At 41.0% G+C, this 17,065-nt stretch overlaps 1 protein-coding gene across 1 annotated transcript in view; it reads right to left on the minus strand.

The window, feature by feature from the left end:
* Positions 1-17,065, minus strand: part of LOC106807875 (hemocytin-like) — a 62,784-nt gene that overhangs the window by 5,708 nt on the left and 40,011 nt on the right. The window contains exons 59-89 of the mRNA XM_014810366.1: positions 16,372-16,511; positions 16,059-16,239; positions 15,730-15,874; positions 15,376-15,462; positions 14,677-14,782; positions 14,415-14,529; positions 14,061-14,163; positions 13,566-13,704; positions 13,091-13,259; positions 12,535-12,691; positions 12,028-12,090; positions 11,251-11,423; positions 10,733-10,838; positions 10,110-10,243; positions 9,482-9,577; positions 8,965-9,121; positions 8,445-8,636; positions 7,568-7,827; positions 6,847-7,061; positions 6,397-6,608; positions 5,921-6,103; positions 5,297-5,520; positions 4,612-4,810; positions 3,934-4,055; positions 3,219-3,468; positions 2,544-2,720; positions 2,311-2,339; positions 1,885-2,047; positions 1,654-1,758; positions 930-1,033; positions 364-466 (exon numbers count right to left, since the gene is read on the minus strand). Coding sequence (XP_014665852.1) covers positions 364-466; positions 930-1,033; positions 1,654-1,758; positions 1,885-2,047; positions 2,311-2,339; positions 2,544-2,720; positions 3,219-3,468; positions 3,934-4,055; positions 4,612-4,810; positions 5,297-5,520; positions 5,921-6,103; positions 6,397-6,608; positions 6,847-7,061; positions 7,568-7,827; positions 8,445-8,636; positions 8,965-9,121; positions 9,482-9,577; positions 10,110-10,243; positions 10,733-10,838; positions 11,251-11,423; positions 12,028-12,090; positions 12,535-12,691; positions 13,091-13,259; positions 13,566-13,704; positions 14,061-14,163; positions 14,415-14,529; positions 14,677-14,782; positions 15,376-15,462; positions 15,730-15,874; positions 16,059-16,239; positions 16,372-16,511 — 4,609 coding nt within the window. The remainder of the gene's footprint in view (positions 1-363; positions 467-929; positions 1,034-1,653; positions 1,759-1,884; positions 2,048-2,310; positions 2,340-2,543; positions 2,721-3,218; positions 3,469-3,933; positions 4,056-4,611; positions 4,811-5,296; positions 5,521-5,920; positions 6,104-6,396; positions 6,609-6,846; positions 7,062-7,567; positions 7,828-8,444; positions 8,637-8,964; positions 9,122-9,481; positions 9,578-10,109; positions 10,244-10,732; positions 10,839-11,250; positions 11,424-12,027; positions 12,091-12,534; positions 12,692-13,090; positions 13,260-13,565; positions 13,705-14,060; positions 14,164-14,414; positions 14,530-14,676; positions 14,783-15,375; positions 15,463-15,729; positions 15,875-16,058; positions 16,240-16,371; positions 16,512-17,065) is intronic.

The raw sequence follows: 17,065 nt of genomic DNA on the forward strand, positions 1-17,065 counted from the left end.
TACTAACTACTACTTACTACTTACTACTACATAGTTATATATATATATATATATATATATATATATATATATATACGCACGCGCGCGCACGCACACACACACGCACGTACGCACGCACGCACGCACGCGCGCGCGCACACACACACACATATATATATATATATATATTTAATTAATTATTTTATTTATTTATTTATTTAACTGCAACATTTCACTATAATACTTTACTTTGCTCACTGCAACGGTAGTTACACAAAGAAACGTTATCATAGGTAAGAGATTAGCTGTGCGTGTATCTAGCCGTTTGTTAACGACTAGATACAACTTTCGACTTACGACTCTTACGACGACTACGATACTTACGACACTCGTATGATGGACAGCATTTGTCAGCCGGTTTGTTTGGGATCAACTGCTTGCTTTCACCGCAGAAAGGTGCTGAATCACATTGGCTCTCGTTGCAGATCTATGATTAGATGATACAACCATTTACATTTCATGAATACTATTTATCTGGCTTTCTTAATACAGACCCGTTACTTATGGAAAAAAAAGTTCAACGTATATTTAAATACGCGCACGACGACGAGCTAATGAAAACTTTTACATCACTCGTATATTTTGACTATATACGAATTAAAACTAGCTACCACGATTTCACTTTCTATTAGTTTCTAAACAATGACCGCACGTGCGCACATGACCGCAAACACTACACATATGCGCAAGCACACGCCCACGCAGACACGCATGCACACGCGCACCTACTCATGCACGCGCGCACGAACCAACGAAAACACGCACGCACTCACCCACAGATACACAACGCACGAACGCAGTACATATATATGACGTGAATGTTATTCTATTTATTTTATACGCTAAATTTAGCTTTTGACCTCAAGTTTTAGAAAGGTGGTTTCGCTTACCTTGGAGTAAGTTTCGCAGCAGTATCTGTCATCGATGATAATCTGCTCTCCCTCTTCAATCGTAGGTACCACCGACTCCCTGCATGTTGCCTCGTCGGGGCACACTGTACAGGGAAGCCATATATATACACACACACACACACACACACACACACACACACACACACACACACACACACACACACACACACACACACATATATATATATATATATGTATATAGTTAGGACGAAAGTAAAATAAACGCAATGGAAATGGTCAGACGGCTACCGCGGTATGTATCTTATGACAACAATAATAAGAAATGACAATATCTGATACAACCGCTCGAGGTTTAGCTAACTTGGAAGTGTTGCAATTTGGTTCTTTGCACTGGTAACTTCCAAAAAACTCTTAAGCCAAAGATGGCATAGAGATTGTCCACATGCCAGTTTCTTGCTCATATTTTTATATGTATGCGTATGACTACGAAATTCCATCCGTGACCAGTAATAAATCTTAATCATGAGGCTATAGGTCCCGTTTCTCTCATTATACAAAGTATTCACAATTACGTTTTAAAGGCAAGTGACATTTGCGTTTAGGCCGCTCGTCTTGCAGCCTGTAAGCTCACTGACTTAGCACCATCCATTAAACAAGGACACACATGCACACGTAAGAACACACGCGCACGTATATACGCAAGTGTGGACATGCTATAATTACATGAGACGATTTTACTGACCACAGACGACAGATGTGCAGCATTGATTCAGAGCAACCACGCTTTGAATCTGGTCGAACGGGCAGATAGGTAAGACCTCTGGTGGACACTTCCGATCATCGCACTCTGAAATAAGCAAACATAACACTTTTCATATACCGCATACGGATATAAGCAAGTCATAATTATTAGCCTAAAAAACACCAATTGGAGGCTTGTCGGGAACTTTCCACGGGAATATCTGTAACTCACCGCAGTTGTATTCAGCGCAGCACTTGCCCGGCAGCTCGTACTTGTTCAGTCTTTCGCTATCGCTACATGACGGTGGAGGAGGACAGAACTCGTGGGTGCAGGCCTTGCCACTCTCTGTGCACATACACACAGTGCATTCATTCACTCGCCACTCGTCTCCAACCTAAGACAAGAAAGGCAAAACTCGTGCGTAAAATTGGTATAGTATCTATGCTCAGTTCACGGTAATTTCTACCACGTTACATATAGGGTGACATATTATAAAGCTGGAGACCTACCTTAGTTCCTAAGCCATTATTAAAGTCAGAGGCTGAGAAACTTTGCTATTTTGATTTCGCTTATAATAATTGCTTAAAATAATGAATGAAGGATGGCAAACACCTCGAGTCCGATTGCAATAATTAATATAATATTGTATGAACTCACAATATGTCCTTCGGAGTCGCACGGCTCTTCTGTTAAATAAAGAACGAAATAATTGATACACACACACAAACAAGTTGAAAATGCTTCAATATTTGCAAATAGGTAAATGCTATGAAAAACATAGTAATCCGCCCGGATTTATCGATATGAATACCCGTGAACAGTCACATTGTTTTGATATTAGCTCTATTCGATATCATTTGAACTAATGCCAGACTCAGTGCATTACTGACCACAACTTCCAATCTCCTTGCATTGGCCATCCACGTCAATAAGACCAGGTGGGCAGAAGCAACCGCTGACGGGTGGTGACTTGCAGATTTCAGGATTAAAGTGTTCATAGTTAGCGCAAGTCATCTCACAGACGGAGCCACACTCCTGGTATTGCAACTCGCCCTCGCAGTTAATCGCTACAAAATGATCAACAGACGCTCATACAACAAAACCACTAGGCTGTGCCAGGCTACATATGGTCAGGCGTGAGGTCAGGCGTATGGTCAGGCGTATGGTCAGGCGTGAGGTCAGGCGTATGGTCAGGCGTCAGGCGGGTTAGGCGTGATTCATAGCGGAACTACACATACATACATGTTATCAGGAGTTAATAATGACAAATTTGTCATTATTTGACAATTTTGTCATTATTATCTCCTGTTGGTATCTAGATATACTAGAGCGTTCAAGGTGCGAAACCTGCAAGGATTCGAAGAACGAATGAGGATATGCCACCCATGCGTTTTCGAACAATAAATTCCATATTCAATAAATAATAATACTATGACCCTATCAGCAAATTACTTCAATCGATAAACCTAATAATTAATGACTAGATAATAAATAATTTCACTCAACTATCAATAGGTAAATAAATCAATGATTTATAACAATACAAAGGCGCTACGGTAACTCACGGCAAATGTCATCCGTTCGCCAGTCAAGACAGATTCCACTCAGAGCACAGATGCCGGCGTAAATAGATAGTGCAGAACAGCTAGTACTGTTCAGCGCACTCGGGTCCTGCGTGCACTTCACGTCGATCAAGCATGACTCGTAATAGAGGTTCGGATCAACAATGGCGTGGCAGCGCCTGAAGTTCTCGTTCCAGATGGCATCGCACATCGTAGTTGGATTTCCGTAGTCACACTCTGGTGTCGGCTTCACCTGTCGTAACGATTCCAGCATTACAGGTAAAATTTCAGCATTAATTTCAGAATAATTAATTTCAGCATTTCAGAGTCACTGTTATGTGCTCAGCCGATGTGACATCGTCGAACTATCGTCGCAACAGTTGTGAAAGATTCAAGACGCGCACGAATTTTTATGATCTGGCGCTGTTTTGGGAGAGACTCTATACATAGAATAGCGTCAGATTGTAAAAGATTTCTAGGGTACAATTTATTGGTCCAGGTATATATGTGCTTATCGCGTCATAGTGAGACAAAGTGATCGCTCAGGTTTGCTGTAGGTATGTTGATTTAGGCAATTTCTCTTAATGTTATTGATTGCAGGAATGACTTGCATGAATAACGGCTGACTTTACTTCTATCCGCAGAGACAGACATGTGTGCCTTTTAGGGCAGTGATAGGGCAGTGCTTAGGCCTTCTTCAAACACATACGCTACATACCTCACAGTTCACTGTGGGGTCATTGGGATCCACTAGCCAGCTATAACCGAACTCATCTGAGTCAGTAGTGATTACGCCATCACTCGTCAACAAATCGTCCGATCGGTTGTGGTTGCATGGTCCTAAAGATCGATGGATTATTCACATCAGTATGACGCGTTCGATATTATCAGTACATCTAACACGTCATCATATTATCATATATATATGGGTGTGTACGTACACACACACACACACACACATATATATATATATATATATGTATATATATATATATATATGTATATATATATATATATATATATATATACGCACACACGCACACACGCACACACGTACGCACGCACCACGCACGCACGCACGCACGCACGCACGCACGCACGCACGCACGCACGCACACACACATGCACACATACACACATACATACAATGTGTTGAATAAATAAGTTATTTTTTAAATTATTGTATTGATGACACAGGATTTTATACTACCATCCATTTCATTGTACTAGAGACACGCACACGCGCGCGCACGCTGACACACACGCGCGCGCACACGCACACGCACACACACATACACGCACGCACGCACGCACGTACGCACGCACGCACGCACGCACGCACGCACGCACCTGTTGATTGGCTTAGATGGGAGTACTGGAGTTGTCATTGACTCACCACACAATCCCTCCGTCTTGTTGAAATAGATAGTAGATGGCACTTTCACTTGCACGCCGAAGTTCTCCTCAGTGTATCGAACGTCCAGTTCGATATCAGGAATTTCGATAATGTAGTGGATGCCAACATGTTTCACTGTTATGCCATACGCTGTGTGGGGAAGGTTACTCTCTAGCAGCTGCACCCCGTCGAATAATACCTGCAGACAAATAAGTTAATTGTTAAGTAGACCGATATCAAAAGGTATTGAACGTCAAGCAACATTTCGATATCATAAAAGCGTATAGCAATTCTTAATTCTAATTTCTAATATGCTAATTTTAAAGAAATGAAACTATTGATCTCACAGCATTCGTATTTTTTTCAGACGCGAATGTTTCCGATTCGTTACGTGGATTTATACCCCACTCACTTTTTTATTGTCTATATATTGTGTTAATTATAAGCCTGTTTCATTGCTAAGCCCTTGACCTGAGCCCTGACCCTGACTTGCCAGTCCTTGAATAGCTGTCAGTCACGGAACTCAACCAGGACCCGTTGTCAGAAAAATCACGAGTATTTATGGTATCTAGTCTAAAATGTCACAACTTTGGAGGCAAGATGTTATGAAAAAGTCATGACATTTTCGTGATGTGATAGTGCTGACTGATTATGATGCTTCTGACAACGTTCACCAGATGCTCACCAGAGGACCTCTGTATATCTCGGCGGTGTGACCTTGATAGTTGACAATGGTGCCGACAGTGCAGGTGGTTTCTGGCTGCTCCTCGCACTGCTCATTCACCGCCAACACTTCAAAGTCGAGATTCTCCGTGTCACGCGCAAGGACGTACGTGCAGTTGCCGTTGAAGAAGAAGTATGTGTTGTCAAACGAGTAGTAGTGAGGATCTCCGTATGCAATACAGATGCCTGAAACAGAGGCAATAATCAGCGCACTGCTCACTAGCATTACATGGCTGTATTCATACAGGTAAAACACGATGTTTGCGAAAAGGAAATTGTGAATAGTGGATATTATGAAAGTAACAACCGCGAAAATGTCAGCTCCAAGTATATCCGTATATAAGAGGAAGATATCAATTTAGTACTCCAGAAAGTTTGCAAGGTGTTATATTAAATATTCATACATTCCTTGTTGTAGATTATTTCACATTTATGGGTGCCTTACGTTGAAGAGTCATATATGAAGTGAGAGTCAATATCAAACCCTTATTTGATATTGCGACATAGTTCCTTTCATATCACCTTGAGTATTCATAGAATATCGGCTCTGAGTGCTATATTAATTACGGACTAATTCTCAACGTACAGTCAAGACACGTGTCTCGTGGGACGCAGGTGCTCCCCTTTCGGACAAGTCCGGGTTTGCAATAGCAACCAGGTACACAGCTCAGATCGCACACTATGTTTTCTTCATTCCAGTTATCGCACGTGCGTTCGCAGCCTGGGCCACAATCCGACCACACCTCGTTTGTTGGGCACTCAGTAGGTTCTGCGAAATGGTGATTTACATCTCCAGTTAGACTCAAAGAAGATATACCACAATTTAAAAATAGTTTCTAATCTACTGGTTTTTCATAACCAATTCTCATATAACTGCTTATAACTGCCGTATTCCTAAACAATTACTGCACTGAACACTCAACTTTACTAACTTTAGTTCAAACAAGTGCTAAATAAATGTAACGTAAACAAATTAAAAATGGAAACAAACAGCAGTGACAAAATTCATAATCAAAACAATTGCCGACGCTAGCCAAGTGCATCTAATCATTGCATAATTACCACACATGTGCAGCGTTCTCCACTCGATGTCCAAAGCGGCTTCGATGGCGCATGCGCGCGCGTACTTTTCAAAGGCAATGCACTTGCATTGCTCCGCCACGATCTTGCTGACATTGTTCAGCGTGGCGAGACAATCGCACATCTCCTCCTCACACACGCGGATGAACACCTCCGGAGACACGTAGTTGTGACAGTCTGAGAACGGCGCGCCCCTATACGACACAGCGAGAAGACGGAACATGATTTCCACCGAAAAAAAACATGCTGCCTAGACAGGACCTTTTTAGAAAGACCTTCCCAATCTCAGCGCATATAAATCCTAAGCCACAAGAGCGCGTACGAGTTCGCTTTGTGAATACCGGTAAATGTCGCAACGTAATATCGTACACTCGATGACATGGAGGGTGGGTGAGTGAACATGTTTGTTTACGTATCCTATTCATTTCCTACCTGAGCGCATCGCAAGTACTCCTGGTGATAGCATTGATTACATCGGTACACTTAGGCTGCGGGATGCAACCGATCTGGCTTCCCCAACTGTCGCCGAATTGTTTGACTGACAACGATCGTGTGCCGTCTGGTTTCATGAAGTCATCTCGCTTCTCGTCATTGTAAAAACCGCAGAGCCCTGCAACCTTGCCTATCAATTGTCTCTTGTCCAAGATCTGTGCATAGAAAAAATAATACAACGCTTGGTAAACAGCCATGACTAATGGACATCAAAAGAGCTATGTGTATTCAAAAAGAGAGAAGAGAGAAAATTAAGAAAGAGAGAGAGAGAGAGAGAGAGAGAGAGCGCGAGCGAGAGAGAGAGAGCGAGAGAGAGGTGTGTGTATATATATATATGTGTGTGTACGTGCGCGCGCGCGTGCGTGCGTGCGTGCGTGCGTGCGTGTGTGTGTGTGTATATATGTGTGTGTACGTGCGTGTGTGTGCATGAGAGAGATAAGGGAGAGAGAAAGGCAGAGAAAGATATCTGTGGGGCTTAATTTAGTTTTTATAGATTCGCAAGCCATTCAAATAAACATTCAAAGCCACAACGTCAAACTTCGCGAGGAAATCTCGCTCACGTTTCATTACGGAGTGCACGCCACCTATCTCCCGACACTTCCCAACAAGGCCGACAAAACATAGTCATTGACACGTGGCGTATATAGAGAGAGTCGCTGACCTTTATTGTGGCCTCCATCGACGCATCCCACTGTACTGAGAAGCCGTACGTCAGCGAGCGCACGATGATCTGATTGCCGACGTGTTTGATCACGACGTGAGGGATTCTGAGTAGCTGCAGCTCGTCGGGCGTGTAGTAGAGTTCATTAACGAGCACGCTGAGGTCCGGTCGCACCAGTATGACAGTGCTGTCGATCTCCACCGTCAGCTGACTAACACAGTCGCTGCGCGAGTTGCTGTCTTGCGGGCAGAGCAGGCGCACTGATGGTGTACGATTTGTCAAATTAGTCCAGACATGAACTATAATACTAATAATATTCTTAGTACTAATGGGTATAAATATTGTTATGATATACGTCTAAACGTCTTATAAATATATAACTAAGTATATTATTTACTTCACTAATTGCGCACAAACTAATTACGTAACTAATTGCGCACAAACTAATTACGTAACTAATTGCGCACAAACTAATTACGTAACTAATTGCGCACAAACTAATTACGTAACTAATTGCGCGGAAGCACGTACTCAACTATAATTTCTTCGTAGAGCATAAAATTTATCCACAGTTATTTTAATGATACGAATAATCTTGCGTTTGTATGAATCAAAATAAGGACGGAATTGTCAATATTCATCATCCCTTGTGCGAAGCCATACTGCCTTGCTGCTGCTAAAAAGCAGCAGTCTAATGTTGGACGGCTGATGTTGTTATCTCAACAGCCTTGCTTATTCTGAGGAGGTGTCTGCTATTATCAAAGTAACCTCTATGATCATGTCGAGCTTAACATTCTGCTGTTGTCATGTGAGAGGATACGGTACGAAGATACCCGCGACTACATATTGGCAATAAGGAGACATGACTCGCTAGTACCTGAGACAGAAAAGGCCGTATTGTCGAGCTGCTCCATCAGAATATGATCACAGATCTCATACGAGTAGTTCACCCCATCAAATGTCTTGAAGTTGTTGCGGATGACTGTGCAGGTCGGTGGTAAGGGCTGCGGTCCAACGGTGGTAGTTGGTGCGCTAGTCGTGGGCGGTGAAGGAGAAGTCGTGGATTCCACTGCGCGAAAGGGAAATAAAAATAAGCTTACAACATATCTTTACATTAACTCAAAGGTATATGATCTCATAGCTAAGGGTAAGTAGGAATCGCTTTAGGTGGGAATGACTGCTTCAAACGCGCAAGTCAACATTTGGTAAATGGGATATCAATAGTCAAATTTATCTTTAATTTCTTTTTAATTTTTACATTTCTAACACCATGGTCTAATTTGTTACGAAATCCCTCCATCGTAAAGTAGGCTATAGAATTACGTCACTATGTAATAATACCTAACATTTCACGAAGGTCAGAATTTACTCATACTTCATCTTCTCAAGATACTAACCGGGACAGTCGATCTCATCCTCGTTTTGATCGCAGTCCTGAGTACCATCACACCAATATTCTGGTCTGATGCACTTGCCATTTGCAGGACACTCAATTAAGTTTGGAGGACAGACACAGCTGCACTCGCAATCTTCGCTGAAGTATTCCACCTGGTCCTATATAGACAAAGACGAACTTAGCTTAAGAGGAATCGAATACAGAAACACACGATGAACCAGTAAATGAGGAAACTTTTGGCAGAGGGGACACTAGACAGGTCCATGAGAAGAGGGAATTCATGAATCCATGACAGTAAATGTTGGAGATGGGAAAGTGTAATAGGTGGTGGTTATTATCGACAGGAGTAAAACGTATAATGTGGAAATGAAATGTGGAATGGTGTTCCAAGAGCAGATCAGGACAAAGAATTGTGTGGAAAAGTTAGAATCATTACTTTATTACTTAAATCTCGATGCCTTATGACAGAAATTAGTTTGTAACTCGAGGAACAGATTTTATTCTGCGTTTCTACTCACTCGCACACAGACGGGACATTCCGTCGGCACGCAGCTGGCTCTTCCTCTAAAGCAGGAGCAGCTTTCACAGTTAGTATTTACTATAATGTCTCCCGCCTGCAAGCAAAAATAAGACGTTAACCGATGACAATGTCTTGGGTCAGAGGCTTTGGCAACTCTAGTCTATATTAAAGTTTATTATAAATATTTATTATATATCTTATTATGAGGTTTACTATAATTTAAGTTTATTATTATTATATTATATTATTATATATTTAATATATTATATTATTAATTTATTATTTAATAATATATTTATCGGAACTCTAGTTTGTTTGCTAGTGACCATATTATTTCTAGTATTATTTCAAACTCAAGTAATATATCTCTATGCAATCATAACCTATAGCAAAATGTAGCTAAATCTCTCCCTCCCCCTCTCTCTTTCTATATATACACATGACGTGTAAATACGTTAGATACACGTAGATCCAACTTTCAAGCAAGGCACTGCTTCACTTTTTAAAACCTGTCCATATACCAGAGCCTATCGCACGCTTGTCAACTTCCTAAAAGAACGCAATATGGTGAGATGAACCTGAATTATATTTTCTCTGTCATCTATAAAGGTGGACTAGCATAATACCTTAAAGCGCTTTCCTTCCACGACACAGGCGCAGTCAATCGGATCAATGCAGGAGCGACCATCGCAAACATAACCCGGTGGACAGTTACGGGGACAGCTTGAATCATCAGTCACGAATGGACACAGCTGCGGTCCTGTGTTGAATAATGTTTTCATGCTCGTTATAACCTCTCTTTAATATCTGCTAAGTTCAAATTCTTCGTCTTACATCTTCAATAGGTAGGTTCATTACAAAAAAACAAGCATCTGCGCTATTGTTGCCGTCGTCATTGTCATTGTTGAGGTTGAGGTTGCCGTTGATCGGTGTTGTTTGTGTAACCGCCACAACATCGGTAAAACATCGTAAAAAATCAACTCTCTGCGAAGACAATGCGTACGAATTGCCATGTAAGTGACTATCAATTAATAAAGAACGTCGATGTTGATGTCCTCATTAATTCGAAGCCAGTAAACATTCAACCTGCTAGATTATGAATTAGTTTAATTTCGACAACCACAGAGAAAATAATATGGGTGTAATAGGAGTGTAATAGGGGTGTATATGGGTGTAATAGCTGTGATTTGGAGTGAAATCTGTAATATCATGTGTGCGAAGTATTCATACAAGAGCATATTACACTTACCACAAATGGGGCAGCGAATTGAAACCTCGTAGTCAGAACAATATTTGCCTGGAATCTGGTCATTGTCGTTACACACTAAACCTATTTCCAAGTCACAGGTTACCACCTGTAAGTAAATACACATAACAATCCCGATTACGAACGATTTTCTTGTAAACTATATCTGACTGTGGAAGGAGCAAAGATGGTGTTTATGGTGTGTTTTTCATATTAGACGAGAATTAATCTCTGCTAAATTAGACCAGAAAAAACATATATAAAGGGATTATGTTATGCAATCTGTGTGGTTACATACAATTACACCTGAGGTGTACTGGTTTCTCAGTATACGTCTCAGTTGTACGTCGCGTGCTCTAATCTCTCAACTATAGTTAATATCAACTTGTTGAGCGCTCAACCTTTACGTTTACACTGCCGACTTTCGGTCGATTAGTTTAAAAAGTTGATCAACTCGTCAACTTTTCAACAGAAAGTTGATAGTGTGAACCCAGCTTTAGTAGTACGTCGCGTGTTCTTACCTCCCCGGTCTCGTCGTAAAACAGCTTGGTAACGCTGTCGCGACACAGAATGCCGATCGGAAACTCGCAGAAACCTGCGGCGCTAGCGACGTCAAAGACCAGCTCATAGTCACCAGTCGTCGCTGCCGACGGATGCTGGAGATTCACATAGGGCGTCTCAAACTCGCAGCCAGCTGCGTGCATAGAGACAGTGTGCCGACATTACGATCGAGCATAACTGAAGCTAGATTAATCAATTATACCTTAGCGTATTTCATCATCCATTCCGAGTTTTATTAGCGCGAAAGTAGAATTCAATAACTCAGCTCAATATTAAAGAAGATCGATTGCGTAATTATACTTTATACCTATCGGTGTAAACTAAAGCAAGCGTCCGATGTAAGTTTCTGCAGCTGGCGATTATAACAGATACTATACGATTTAGTATAGTATTGGGATGTATGTGAGTGTTGGTTGCATGGTTGAGGAAAGTTGTTATGTATACTAATAATATTCTGTATTTACAGAACAATTGTAACAACATTTAACACACACACGCGCGCGCACGCACGCACGCACGCAGGCAGGAAGGCACGCACGCACGCACGCACGCACGCACGCACGCACACACGCACGCACACACGCACGCACGCACACACACACACAGACGCACATGTGTCTTTTTCATATAAATTTGTTTTTGAGTTTTTGAGAGCAGATCCGTGTTTCAGAGCAGACAAAAACGAATAATCGGTGACATTACTGAAAACGAGGCTCGTAAATATATCTCTCACGTACATTTAGTTGGAACCTGTTGCGGCGTAGACTCTGTCACTGGTGTCGTGACTGTTGTAGCAATAGCTGAAATTATCGTAAAAAATCACAACTCAGAACTCGATCAAGATTTGACATAATGCACGTACAGTTTAAAACCCAAGACCAGATGTTTTCAGTTTTTTTCACTGATTTTGTCAATATGCGACGTCTAGCTATGCGTACTACTGTGAAGTAGCAAGACTGGAACAGCACTCAAATTAGTAAAAATGGCATCGGGCGTAATTAAGTCATCCTCAATTCCGAGTTTTATTAGAGCGACAGTAAAATTCAATAACTCAGCTCGATATTAAAGGAGATCGATTGCGCGCTTATAATATATCAGCTTATTGTTGATGCAGCCAGAGAGAAGAGTAGGTTGCGCGTGCATTGGCACTCAATCCGAGAGATTGGGTTTCGTTCTGTTAGTACATTATAATATTTGCACATATTCTGCCACATGCTTAGTAGGCCCAAAGTAATGAAGCACACCTTCATAACAGCCGATAACGTAGGCTCTGATGGCTATGTGATTATTCCAAGTTGCTGGTCTAATCATGAGGTACTTGGCAATGAGAAATTCTCCACGGCTAGACATTAGCGTGTGTGTTACCGGAATATCTGGATGTTTCGTATCGGCTTCAAACAGCTGCGCATAAAACACATATCCACTCTGTAGCAAGCACGTCTGAGCCAAGTAAAACTAAGGACAGAGACTTTATAGAATCTCGTATCATAGGATCATGAAACAAAGCCACTCAACGATCAACATACTTTTATATGTAGAGATAAAAGTGCAATAATACGATGTCGAAAACTCAGCAATAATCAGTGGTTCGGTACCAGGAAAATTCAATTTCAACAATGAAGTTGGAACGATTGCAATCGATTCATATATTCTGGTAAAAATATTCGTTTGCACTGAATGTCGATGGAAAATCTCTCCTGTTCCCGTGAACCTTCATAACCATGAATACAGTAGTTATTCCTTATTCGATTGCCGTCACTAGAATAGGCGAACGCCCGCAATAATTGGATAAAAGTTTACCTTTGGTCTGCCATTCTCCATGTATTCTTCCCAATTAGACCCGTCAGTACTATGCATGAGATAGAAGGAGGTGACTTGACCTCCAGAGAAGGCAATGGATTCGTACGGACGTCCCTGAGTGATAAGAGAGCGTATGCTGTCTTCTGCCTCTAGCTCAATAATCAAGTATCTGCGGAATATACATGAAATATCTAGGTGAACGAGTGTACAAATAATTATGAGGTACGAACAGCAGTACCACGTGAATGAGGTAGATGTCATATTGTTCTCATATTGTTTGTGATCTCACTATACTTGTTAGATGGTTCAATTTAGCTCGATTCACGGTTCAATATGCGTGTATTAATTTAAAGAAAAAACCTTGCTTCTGATTTAGATTCACTATCGTGTTTGAATCAATCAGCTGTTGATTAAAAGGACAAATACGCTTGATGACACTATTACACTTTTATCCTTCTATACATTAATTACGTACTGCCTGGTGTCATCGATTTCTGCAATCCATTGCACACCCTCTCCGTTATCTGAATGGGTGAAACCGATCTCTTCTTGACTAGACGTAGATGTCGTCTTTGTGTCCAGAGTTATCAGTGTATCATTGCACTTGATCTGCGCTGTAAACAAATTCCACTGTGTGTCACTTATGGTTTACGACATGACTGGTGTGGACGCATACGCACAAGCACATGCGCACGTCGCACACACACACACACACACACACACACACACACACACACACACACGCGCGCACTGGAAGGTACATAGTACGCTGTTCGCATGGTGGGACAAATACCATTTGAACAATATTTGCTTGCAGACAACTAGCATATCAATAGGTGCATTACATTGCAGCAATAAACAACGCGGTTTGGCAAAATCGGTAGTGACTGATGATAAATTATTATTTAAATTCATAGCCACTTGGTGTTTCGATCGAGCGTGTGGCAATTATTGGTATAAATGTGCTTACGTTCTACTGTAACGTTGTGGCATTGTTTGCGCGTGTAACATTCTAATGTGTTATTCCAGCAACGACACTCTTCGCAGACGCCGTCAAACCAAACCTTGCCAGGCTGAAAGACACCCACAATCCGTAATGTTTATTTCAATAACTAAAATAGTGTCGCCATATCGCTACCGAGGCAATGTGTTTGCAAATTCGGTAATTTATTGATAAAGTATCCGTTTATGGAAAATAATTCAATAAAATTTCAGTTTGATGAATATAATGTAGTCAGACAATCGTCACAAATCACGGTATGACTAGGCTGCTCTAAAGTCATTCTTCTCAATGACACAGACGGTATGTGTTATATATACGTACCGCTGCCACCGATCCGTCCAACATTCTGCAAGTGCACTCTTTACTTGCTACACACGTTTGCTCATCTCGCCACACGTTAGGGGGCTGACAGTCTGGCACACAACCTGGTACGCATCTGTGGGATTCGACAGGCTTCATGAGTGTATGCCGGGCACACAATAAAAGACAACGTGATCAAACAGCAAGAAAGTATCAGTGAAACTACTTGCGCAGATAAAGTTCGAGCATTATACTAAATCAAATGAATGCCGACACGACGTACTCCGTGCTTCCGTATTGCCTGCACTCCTCGCTCGTTTGGTAGAAGTAGTGACAACGTTGATTGCACCTGTATGGGCATTCATCGTAGACAAGGCCAGGCGGACACACTAGAAAATACACCGATTAGTCCTTTAATTAAAGAGCATATTACACAAGCTCGACTGAAATAGACGAAGGGCAGATTGAAGAACAATCAAATCATATGAACATTAATTGCGCGTGGACATTTAACGACATTTAATTTGCACGACGAATCTTGTGCCGGTGATAACTGTTTTCAGTTTTTAATAGCGAAAAATTACGGAACGAAAGGCACGTTACGCGGCGGTTCAATGGATTTCATCAGTGAAGGTTCACATACAAACATGTATTTATAATATGCCGATACTTCATATTATTGTAAATGGATTTCCACAAAGTGTAAAATCTACACTGCATGTAATGAGTAAAAAGTATCTGTAAAAGCACAAGAGACACAGCAAACAGAAATAGCAGGTAGCTTAAATGCGTATTGTAGGCCTACACTATTATATAATTAATATATAATTATATAATTATATATATTTATATTTATTATATTAATTATTAAATTATATGTAATTAATATAATTATTATATTATTATACAATCATATATGGTATAATTGGCTAGATAGACTATTTTTTCATTGTTTGCAAGAAAACAATTGATGTAATCTCACCAGCTGCAGTCGTGGTCCGTGGTCTCGCCGTTCTTCTGGTGGTGACAGTGCTGGTTGGAGTGCGTGTGGTGAATATAGTACTTGCCACTTTGTAGAGCAATAAAATACTGTATTATTAGGTTAAAGGGATACATGACCCTAGGTTGCTTGCATATTTTCAGTTAGAATAGGTTTAAATTACGCTACATAAAAAAATTACACTGTTCAATATTCATTAGAAATTCAATATGACAATGGAGCAAAGGAATGTTAAAACGTTTCACTTGTACGTCTACAGTATAGTGTGAAAAATTTGTTTAAAACGATAGCGCGTTTAGTAATGATAATACCTGCATTGCCGTTGGTGGTACTTACCAAGAGGTTGACAACCGAGTAATTCGAACCTCAAGCTGATCTCATTGAACCAGTCTACAGGGTGGATACGAAGGACACGGATGGGAATGTCTCTAGTGAACATGTTGGTAACAGGCGTGTGCTGGTCCGTGTTAGCTGTGAACACCTGAAGAGCAAAGTGCACTGTGTGGAACTGCATCGGCAATAGGGTTTGATGAATGGCTGCAGGATTTGTATAAATTCCATGCTTGTAGATGTGATGAAGTGCATGGTGCATCGCATTGTTTTAAATTAAATTTAATATGCTGAATTAACGTAGAATTAAGAGCGTGTTACTCTAGATGACTTACTTTTGGGTTTTGGTCGGGAGAGTCACTGTAGTATGTGAATGGTTCTCGTCCATCAACGCTATAGGATACCCTGTAGTTGGTGACCCAGTAGGGAAGCTCATTGTGTCCCTGTGTTACAACTCCTGAGATCTCCGTTGGTTCGCGAAGGCGAACCTCAATGTACTGTTTCAAATCTTGTTTCCTCCAATTTCAAAAAGAAAATGCTTTTAATATTATAGTAATATTAAGAATCACAGCAACAAAATCAGAAGTGTTACAACGTATGAGCATCTAAGAAAATGATTAGACATCGGTCATAAACAAAGTTTATTACCTTGGCACCCAACCAGAAAGCGAGTTCAATCTTCCTTCATATGCTGGGTTCAGGGCTTCCTCTGTTGTGGCTATGATCTGGTTGTCTTTCACAACAGCATTATCATCTATGTTCATAGGCTGTTCGCACACTAATGGCCTCTGAAAAAATAACAACACCTTTAATATCTGACATATATACAGTGACACTTGGGCAAATGTGAACGAATATATTAGACTGGATATTTTACCGTCTACTCGTAGAGTGATGGATCTCCTATAGAGATGTGAAGGATGTAAACAAACCTCAGTTGTTGCAGTAGTTGTCCGTGGTCTAAATGTCCTTCTAGTGGTTACAGTCTCAACAGGGCGGCTTGTGGTGTAGACGGTGCTCACCTCTTTGTAATACAATAATGTATCATTATGATCATTATGTTAACATGGCATTATCGGGGCATTATCCTATGCAACTTAAAAGTATTTTATTGTAATATATGCACGTACACATATAGCAGCGTTTGTGAACCACCTAAACACTACAAGTTATAACACAATAGAGCGTTTTATTATTGGTCCCATACATGTAATGACGAATGTACTCACCAAGAGGATAACAGCCAAGTAGTTCAAACCTCATGCCGATACCATCATTCCATGTGACAGGATGGATACGAACAACACGGATGGGAATGTCCCGGGTGAACAAGTTAGTAACT

Source organism: Priapulus caudatus, unplaced genomic scaffold (assembly GCF_000485595.1).
Source record: "Priapulus caudatus unplaced genomic scaffold, Priapulus_caudatus-5.0.1 Scaffold239, whole genome shotgun sequence".
In the NCBI taxonomy this organism is placed as follows: Eukaryota; Metazoa; Priapulida; class Priapulimorpha; order Priapulimorphida; family Priapulidae; genus Priapulus; species Priapulus caudatus.